Raw genomic sequence first — 10,325 nt, forward strand, 5'->3', positions numbered from 1 at the left:
AAATACTGAAGACAGAACTCTCAGAGTAAGGTGTATTTGGAATCATACAAGTTTCAAGTTTCAAGATCATCTACTGGTCCTTCTAGCAGAATGGCTAACTACAAATTGATGTAAAAATCAAACGTGAAAAGGAATCATTCATTAGGAGCAGGAAGCTCATGCTGTCCTGTCGTCTCCTGCAGGTCCTACGGCGAGCTGACCAACTGCACCTACCTGATCGCGCAGAAGATGAACTGCTTCTGGCCCAACAAGCTGGTGGACGAGTTCTTCATCGGCATCCACAGGCTCTACTTCAAGAACTGCTCCCTCTCCGGCCGGCTGCCCAGCGACCCTCCCAACAACATCCTGGGCCCCTTCATCGCCGTGCCCATCCTGGTCACGCTGCTCATGACCGCCCTGGTCGTCTGGAGGAGCAAGCGCAGCGAGGGCATCGTGTAGGCGCCCGCGGACGCGCCGCCGCCCGGGGGTGGCTCTGTATATATTTTCTTTCTGTCCAATACACACTAAAAAAAAAAGAAGACTGTGGGTGACGTGAATGTACTGTCTCATGTTGCATCCTGCACTGCACTCCTAAGGCACAGGGAACGTTCGGAGTGCGGGGAGAGAGTAGGAGAGACCCGGAGAGAGGGGAACTGAGAGCCACATCCGTCTGGCCACCAGCAGGCTCGGAAAAGGGTCTCAGACGCGGAGTCGGCCCTTTCCTTACCCGTCACTGAGGACTTTCTGTGGCACTCCGGTCTCTGCAGTGCATCACTGCAGCCTGACCCAGCATGGGAAGAAGTAACGGCACAGAGCTGTCTGTCACTGCGAGGGCTGCTTGGCATAGGACTGCCTTGCGGTTACGAGTGAGGCTCACTCTTTAACCTCCACTGAACCCTCGGTTTTTAAAAAGACAGGACAGTTTTACTTTGTCAAAAGTGGCACGTTCTTTAAAACAAACCACCTTCGATTGACATAGAGTGAATTGCACCAGATACTTGGAAATATCTAATAATGATAACAAAAAATGATGCTGAAGATAATAAGAATAGCCTTATGCAAACAGAAGGCATCAGTCTCTAAGATACAGGCTGCATATACTAATAATAACAACATCCTTTTTTATTATGGCATACTTGAAATTTAATTAAAAACACAACAAAAGCAAACCACAGTTAGTTTTAGTAACAAGGTATGTGTGTGTGAGATCATGGACGTGCCTGGCATGTGTGCCTACCAGTGTATTCTTTCTACACAATCAGCAGAACATTCAGATTCTTTCTTTGTTTCAAAGGTGCCAAGTACAAACTATGGCAACAATTCCAAGGGTAATTATATAACCGGGCTCAGCGTTGCTGTTCCTGTTACTGGTTGTGATGTCACCCCTTGAGTGTAGAGGAGTTCACCCCAGTCTAGGGAGCAGCGCTGTGTCTGCTTGGAACACAAAAATGATCAAAAACCCGTCAGGGGGAGAGGACAGATAACATTTTCACAATTGCAAAAGGGTTTTAACAGCATATCTGACTGTTCTGTACAGACAGCCATTGCCCTCTGCCCCCCCCCCCACAAGAAAATCTCGTTTTTGAATGGTGGTGTTTATGTACAGAGCCCCAGTGATTTACATGGTGCATACTGTGCCCTTCAGTCACACTGAACACTGTAATTCATTTGGTCATGCCAATAAAGCTCTTTGAATTGGAATGTGCAAGAGTGTTTATTCTGACAAAGACTGCTAACCCTATCCTTCGCTGATTGCCAGAGCCTAGATGCGTTTCTGTCCTGGTGTAGAGACGTGGAGTCTAGTGCCAGAAGGATGTCTCTCCAGTCAGGCTGGCTGTACGGTGTGGGACAGTAGAACCAGAGGTGAATTCAGTAATAAAGAATCACTTAAGCAATTAAAATTTCACTGGACGAACAGTGGATTGGACAGTGACCTCTCCTTGATGCAAGCCTTTGAAAATCCAGACAGAAACAGCACCACGCCAGCATTAAGTGAAGGGAGGTTTCCTGGATATTTTGCAAAGGAGTTTAATTTTGCTACACATGAGGTGTTACAAACAGGGATCAGAGTGAACGTTTCCAAAACTCTCCAGCCATGTTGTTAAAGCTGATTACCTGGGGATCCTTCAAGAAAAGATGATTCGAGGGCCACTAAGGTGCTGGTAACTGAGAAGAATGAGATTAATATTATCTTGAACTTTGTAGTCTTTCGCTGTTCTATAATCAGAATATTGATTTCTAGTAACTAAACAACCTTATAATAATTGCAATTGCAGGTGTTTTTAATGGCCATTTGGAAAGGCCAAGGAGTTGTATCTGTCTCTGTGAAAGCCTGACAGGAGACTGCGCGTGCTTGAAGGAATCCAAATCTTTGGAAACTACCTTTTCCCAATTAAGAGCAAGTCAAAGCCAGAGAATCTTAACAGCGGAATTCCTTAGGAATACATTAATTCCATACTCCTCCCTGAACATTCTCAATATTGTGTAAATTCCACAGACCACATTTCTGCTCTTGCTTAAATATTGAACTCTGGCACCACAAGAAGTGAATATAATGCTTTATTACAAGGGACACTTACCCTAACTCAGCATTAGACAACGGTTTCCGTGTGCGTACACCATGTTGAGCTCGAGTCCCATAATGGCCTGGAATGGACACAACAGCCTATTGGAAACATTCACATCGCTGGATGTAAGGCAACCTTAAAAATGTATGTTTTAACCCTTAATGACACCAGAAGTAAAACTGTAATGGGCATGCTAGGCACTGGAACATTCATGCAACCCTACGAGATGGCGCTTCTTCAGGATCTCAGTTGACTTCCCTACTATATGGAAATAAATCCCTGCTGTGACATGGTGTGAAGTGTTTTAAAGAATCTTTTTTTGTCTTGTGTACCCAATCGTTGCTTCTTGACATCTTGGCACTCTCCCAGCAGCAGGTCTTGAACTGCACGGGGAGAGAGAGAGAGACTGGAAAGAGAGAGATTCTTGGATAGCCTTGCCCACTCATTGAGTCACTCATCTACGGAGAGACTGCAAACTCCACAGTGCCACATAGAAGCGCTTGCGTAGGTAGAACTCACAAGGTAAAAGAAAATGATCTTTATTATTAAAAACGCCTACACATTTCAGCAGCAATTTGCCATCGTCAGCATGCAGACAGATGCAGGCAATGTCGGCTCAAATGGTTTTTAATGTAATGAGCGTTTGTTTTTTTGGGCTGCACTAGAAAAAGCTGAAGAGCTCCCTTATTCAGAGGAACAAGGTCCTCTGCTTCAAACACAATAATAATGACTTGTGATTTCCAATAGAACTGGCTAGAGATCAGAAGGTTAATCAAATCATCAAGATCTTTTCTCTGCAAAAAGAACAGCTAATGTGAAGGGGGAACTGGTAGCTGAAAGTACAATAGTAGGTCAGCTAATGAGAAAAGCAATAAACCAATAAGAAAAAGAGCTTTGTTGTTTTTTTTTTCTTTGTCTATATTTAAATGAGAAGAAAAGCTCTTTCCATCCTTTTAATTATTCCTCCTACTGTCCGCAATTATTTTGAAACTTAAATACATACCTGGAACTTTTATTAATCTCACTAGAATTCTGCTTTGATGCTTGACTCTCTCAAGCTTCTGTAACAACCGAGGCTTGTAAAAGTCAATTTTATCTCTAATTAGCATCCCGAAGCCCCTTTGCTTTGCTCGGCGTTCAGCAGGCACACATGCCTCATATTTACATAGTCCATTAGGAAGAAATGTAGAAAGTCCAGAGGGGCACTCGCACCTCATCTGGCCCGTCTCCTGTTAGTCATGTGAAGGTGTGTGCCATCCATAAAACAGTAACTCGATCCTCGCCGGTGAGCTCCAACAAATAGAAAAAGCAATCTGCAGATCATTGACAGCTATCTGAAAATTTTTAACAGGTCACAAGAATGTGAACGGACTTTAAAAGGAGCATTGTGATGCCATTACCTACCAAAGATAAATACAGGTGAGCGCCAGGGTCAGTCTTTACCGATCCCTTAATTTCCTGTGCGCGTCTCCCCGGAGAGAGGGCCCAGATATCCGAGGAGCCCCATGAAGTATCGGTGAGGACCTTGATCGACACAGCTTTTTCCCACCTTATTAGTTTTGAAAGGTTAGGCCTGCTACTCCCACACAGCACGCTGATTGCCTTTGCTTTAATACCCACTTAGGCAGGCTCTCCAATACGCTGGTGCTTCACTTTTAAATCAGAAGATTCAAGGCCTTAAAAGCTCTGAGCTCTTCAATCTGAATGTGTTCACTTACGGCGCATTAACCAGATCCAGGAGCAGTGGCACAGACCTAGAGAGGCAGGCAGGGCCCATCTCTGAGGTACTACAAGACTTTTTGGCCTCCGCTTCCTGATCCATTAAGCTGTTGCTTTTTCATTATCAATGTTTCTCAAGAGCCAAGAACACAGAGTACCCTGGACAGCCGGAGACACAGACAATTACCAAAGCAGAGACACATTGATACAGTAAGTCCTTAAAAGCAGCACTGAGCACGCTGCACTTCGGGTGACCTGTGATGACTGAACTGACAGCCCAGCCCATTCGGACACATTTTCTAAAACTGGAAGGTTTCTCTCTACCTCCGATTAGTCAGTCCCCTTGATAATGAATATAAACTGCTTGGACCATCACCACGAGACGTCTAAGCAGAACAGGAAAACCATGGAAAAAAAGACTCCAGTCCCTGTTTTCCATACATTCAAAGAAGCATTTAAGGGACACTGAAAGGAGAGCTTGAAGTGAGGCCGTACAGATTAATAATCTCAAACACATGTACACAGTACAGGATCACAGTATGTATGTAGTTTCCACTGTTGCATTTTAAAACAATGGAGAAAACCTCTAATATTATCTCTGACTATCATGGTCATGTCTAGACTGGCACATTTCAGCCAGGACCAGTAACCTCTCGCTCTTGAGTAAAAACCAACACAGCCGTGTAGAGTTATGAAACACCTCAGGGAGAATGTGGGCTTCTGTGTGTAGCCCAGGTGATGAAAGGAACAGGGAATGAAGTTTAGCTAATGAAGTTTTTGGTAGTCGTAGTCAACTTTATTGCCAAACCAGCCCTTCAGGTCATTAGGATTGTCTTGTGTTGGACTTACTAAAACAACAGAGATACAGTACCAACAACAAGATACAAAAAAACAAAAGTATAAATACCATACACATATCATATACAAAATAGTATACAATGCTACATTATAATGACGATAATAATCAACTCGTTTTAGTGCAAAATACTACCTCATCTGCCTGGAATATCATGATATCTTTATGCAAAGTTACATATATATACTTTTACATCAGTGCTTTGTTAAAGACTGAATAGCCTCAGGATAGGTGCTCTTCCATAACCTTCCTGTTCTAGATTTGATACGTCTTAACCTTCTTAACCAAGGCAAGAAGCTCTAAGAGCTGGGTGGGTGGGGTCACTGATAATCTTCAGAGACTGCCGATTTAACCCAATGAGACCTCAGTCAATTTCCACCCGGAATGATGTCCCCTCAAACGTTTTGTAATATCTCCGGAGATTTATACAGTAGAAGCCTGGTTTATGGCTAAAATTAAAGCTAACCATGTCACATATCTGGAAGCAACAGATGGTAAGCCCCAGTTATTTCAGAAGATGTGTGGACCATGCTATCCAGCTGTTGCGAGAGGCTGGATTACAAAACCAGACCGCAACAGAATAAGTTAAAATGCTTTCAGTCGCTGACCTGTAAAAATGGACCACAGGTAATGGACCATGTAACAATGAGACACACCAAACCACCTGAGCTGCCCGAGTCTCTGCAGGGCCCTTTTCACTATCTGAAGTACGTTATTCTCCCATTTCAAGGAGATTATCGTACCTCAAAAATTAAAGGTATTTGCCCTCTTCACTGCCCATCACAAGAGGTTGCACAGTAATTCATTCCTGTCACATCTGAAACCAAGTAATTTCCCTGTGTTCATGATACACTTGCAGGTTTCTGCACTTTCTTCTTCCTTTGTCTGCCTCTGTGCTGTGCTTCACGTTTACATGGATTTGACTTTCAAGGGGATCTCCTGGGCACACTGCTCTCCTGAGAGCTGTCTCGGCAGGCTCAGAGCATGGAGTCAGAAGATGCCAGTGAAAGCCAGGAGAAAACATTATCCGTGAGATCAAGGCTCAGCCACCCATTCCTCCCCGGAGCTTTCCATCAAGTGCTGACTGGGGCTTCGGAGACCATTTCAAGACAGAACAGTAAATCTCACGCAGTAAAACAAAATTATCAGAACAATATCTTTTGTCATTGTATCTCTTAAAAACATTTAGTGTAGATTATGATAATTTCCCAAGGAGAAACATAGTTTTGTAGGAGTCTGGGAAAGTTTATACAAGCCCAGATAAGAACATTAAGTATCGTGTAGAATAATAGAAGATACCACATACTGTATACTTTAATGAGAGTCCCTAAAAACATAACATACGCTGTATACGGCATTGGTTCCAATACTCTTGGTGCATTTTAAATGCCAGTCAGTGGTTTTAAAGTTTACATAACTGCAAGCAAAGAAAAGTAAAAAATCCAGCACAAGCACAGGCTTCTATACTGCATAAGGCACTGAATGATCTAGCTTTAGGCTATCTTAAGGATTAATGGCATTAGTATAGTCCAGCACTTAATTTGAGGCCTGCCAATTCTTATCTCCTCACTCTGATGAAGACCAGGCTCCACACACTGGGAGACAGAGCCTCCTCACTCTGATGAAGACCAGGCTCCACACACTGGGAGACAGAGCTTCCTCACTCTGATGAAGACCAGGCTCCTAACACTGGGAGACAGAGCCTCCCCACTCTGATGAAGACCAGGCTTCACACACTGAGTTACAGAGCCTCTTCACTCTGATGAAGACCAGGCTTCACACACTGAGTTACAGAGCCTCCTCACTCTGATGAAGACCAGGCTCCTCACACTGGGAGACAGAGCCTCCTCACTCTGATGAAGACCAGGCTCCACACACTGGGAGATAGAGCCTCCTCACTCTGATGAAGACCAGGCTCCTCACACTGAGAGACAGAGCCTCCTCACTCTGATGAAGACCAGGCTCCTCACACTGGGAGACAGAGCCTCCCCACTCTGATGAAGACCAGGCTTCACACACTGAGTTACAGAGCCTCCTCACTCTGATGAAGACCAGGCTTCACACACTGAGTTACAGAGCCTCCTCACTCTGATGAAGACCAGGCTCCTCACACTGGGAGGCAGAGCTTCCTCACTCTGATGAAGACCAGGCTCAACACTCTGGGAGACAGAGCCTCCTCACTCTGATGAAGAACACAGAGTGACAGTCAGTCCCGGGGTTGGCCCTGAACACAGAGCGACAGTCAGTCCCGGGGTCGGCCCTGAACACAGTGCGACAGGCAGGTGCTGGTTCTCAGCTCACTAGCTACCCGAGACACAGTCGGGCTCAAGCTTGGCAAACTTGTGACTCATTCTTTTACAACACACAGCCACTTCCTGGAAATCCTTTCTCTGCCGCATACTTGCAAGCCTTTTATTACACTGCTTGGGCTAATTTCCTTATGCGACTCGCTGTTCCCCTTTAATAAATTGCATTTCCCTCTCTGATTCAGCTTTGCTGCTCTCTCGTGCCATGTTACACTTGCTAAAGCAAACAAATCCAATTCCATTCTGAAAGGAAACAAAAACAAAAGGTTTCTGGATTTGAGCTTGAGCATCCAGCTGTGCATATTAAAGTCAGGTACCTGACAGCTCTCCAGGACTTCCATATCCAATCGAAATATGAAATATGACATATAAACAAGGTCTAATTCTATTCAGAGAATGTCATTCTTAAAATAATTAATATGGAGCAATGCACTGGAAAGCAGATGTTGAGGAATGTATCATATTGGGCATATTCCATGTATGTAGCTAAGATTCGGGCTTGAGTCTTGAAAACTTGGTTTTCCAGTGCAAGACTTCTGTAATGTGATGTGGCATTCCATATGGCTTTGCTTAAAATCTGTTTATAAGTGCAAGTTCCCATAATAGAGGGAAAAAAGTTCTTGATTTCAGTAAAAAAAAATATTTGATCCCAGTAAAGGAAAAGAAATTCATTTTAAATGTCATCTGAAAGCTCGCCAAAGGGGACATGGTGTCGAAACAGATAGTTAAAAAAACACTGAAAGCAATTACAAAGACAAAACTTCCTTTGCATTATCAGCCAGTGCCAATAGCTACATGAGTGCGGGTTCTTTCCTCTCCCACGCCAGAGCGTGTTATTCGTGTAACCAGAGATCGGTGGCTCAAAAGCTGCTGTGAAATGGCCTGGTACCCTCGTTAGCTCAGAGCAATCACAGGCCAGCAGAGGAAACCACCTGAAGCCCCTTCCTTCCCTAGCTTTTTTCCACACTGGTCCGTGCAGCGGTTTTTCACATGGTGCTCTTCGGTGTGTGATGGGTGCATCTGTGCTCTGCAGCTGCTGGGATTTGAATACTGTTGCTCATGGGCTCAGAGAGGGCAGTTCCACTTTCTAGACCAGATTTCCCTTTCCCTGATCCCGATGGAACGCTGTCATGACCGACTTGATCTGCACCCTTTATTTGTATTTAACTTGTTTCTTCTGTCAGTCCCGAGTGTCAGAAATACCATACTTCAAAATACAGCTTTTCCTGGACAAACAGCCCAAACAGCCCTTATTAGCTGAAGAATAGACACAGGTGAAACACTAGATGGGCCACGCCCACGGTGGGCGTGACACTGTGCCAGACACGCCCACAACACACCACAGTGCATACGTTTTCTTCTTACAAGGTCTGGTTAGTTACGTTTTAGCAACACCTGAATGAGGGCAGTTCTGAAACTTCTACAGGGTTGCAACCAATTACAAATCTCATTTGACCTCTTAAGAGCTGAAAGCAAATTCATTAATGGCTCTCAGATGGAAAACAGAAATCAATTGGCCTGTGAATAAGAACTGGGCTGGAGCAAACACTGTTCCTGTTGGATCAGAGCTGGGAAGTACTATCCAAGACAGCAGTGGAGTCCAGACACAGCAAAAGACCAGGTCTTCTGTCATTGAGAATATGTTCTAGGTTCAAAGGGAATTGATGTCACCTTGTGTAACAGGCTCAATGCCACTCATGGCCTGTTACAACAGGGAACAGTAACCAGACAGCACACTAGTAAAAGGGCTTTCAGAGTGGCTAATAATTATTAAGCTATTTTTAAATGACAGGCTTTGATATATTTAAAAATGGAGAAAATCCTGTAAGAAGACATGCAATGGTGAATCGGACACATGCAGTTTAAAAAGCTCTGCTGGACCTGAACGTCAGCCCGCACCTTAGCTGTTCCCCAGCCCCCTCTACCTGAGCACGTGTACCGATCTCGCTTCACGAGACAGCTGTGCCGCACATTCTCCCCCTCAAGTGCGACAGAGAAGGACTCCAGCCTAACCTGCAGGAGCGAGTCTGAATTCACTTCCTGGACCGTAACATTTCTCACTCAGTTCTCTTGTGCTGTGCTTCTCAACACCACAGCTCCACAAACTGCTCCAGAATGCACCCTGGCCCTGTCATGACCTCTCCCAGGGTCCAATACCCCAGGCACCATTCATGCCCCCTAGTTTCTATGTGCTGTTTCCACAGGCCTGCTCCCTGCCCCAGCTTTCACATACATGAACATCACCACGTCTGGTCTCCTCTCTCACAGAGTTAATGAAAGAGAAGGGGCAGGCATTAGTTCCATCATCATCAAGTCTCCATTATCCGCATTTCCTTGTAGAAGCATGAAAATTAATTCACTGAAGTGCTATTCCCTACTGAATTTCTGGCAAAATGGAATAAACTTCAACCTGTAATCAACTGTAATTGCATTATGGGGTGAGAAGTAGGATTTGTGGGAGGCTACAGTGCATTACAGAGATGTATTCTGAAGCAAGAGCTCTATTCTTGTAGGGTGTTTCAGAAATGTGGCACTCTGTTTTATGGATGAAAGCTGTGCAGAGGCAGACTTCTGGAGAAGGCTGTAAGGATCACCTGCCTTGTCTTTGTAATAAAGAATGAAGGCAGTGAGGGAGGACAAAACGTCACCCATCCGGTCGCGAGCCTAATGCAATATCAGGGTAGTAATAATAATAATAATAATAATAATATTATTATTTTTATTATTATTCCTTAGACTTATATAGCACTTTTCTGGACACTCCACTCAAAGTGCTTTACAGGTAATGGGGATCCCCTCCACCACCAGCAGTGTGCAGCCGGAGTGCACCAGTACTCTCCCCACACACCAGCTCTCAGTGGGGAGGAGAGCAGAGTGATGAAGGGGGATTTATTATTA

At 44.5% G+C, this 10,325-nt stretch overlaps 1 protein-coding gene across 1 annotated transcript in view; it reads left to right on the top strand.

The window, feature by feature from the left end:
- Positions 1-1,680, top strand: part of ramp1 (receptor activity modifying protein 1) — a 40,071-nt gene extending 38,391 nt beyond the window's left edge. Inside the window, exon 4 of the mRNA XM_088931069.1 lies at positions 183-1,680. Coding sequence (XP_088787195.1) covers positions 183-438 — 256 coding nt within the window. The 3' untranslated portion in view covers positions 439-1,680. The remainder of the gene's footprint in view (positions 1-182) is intronic.
- The last annotated feature ends 8,645 nt before the right edge of the window (positions 1,681-10,325 follow it).

This window comes from Atractosteus spatula, chromosome 13, assembly GCF_055471065.1.
Source record: "Atractosteus spatula isolate fAtrSpa1 chromosome 13, fAtrSpa1.hap1, whole genome shotgun sequence".
NCBI lineage: Eukaryota > Metazoa > Chordata > Actinopteri > Semionotiformes > Lepisosteidae > Atractosteus > Atractosteus spatula.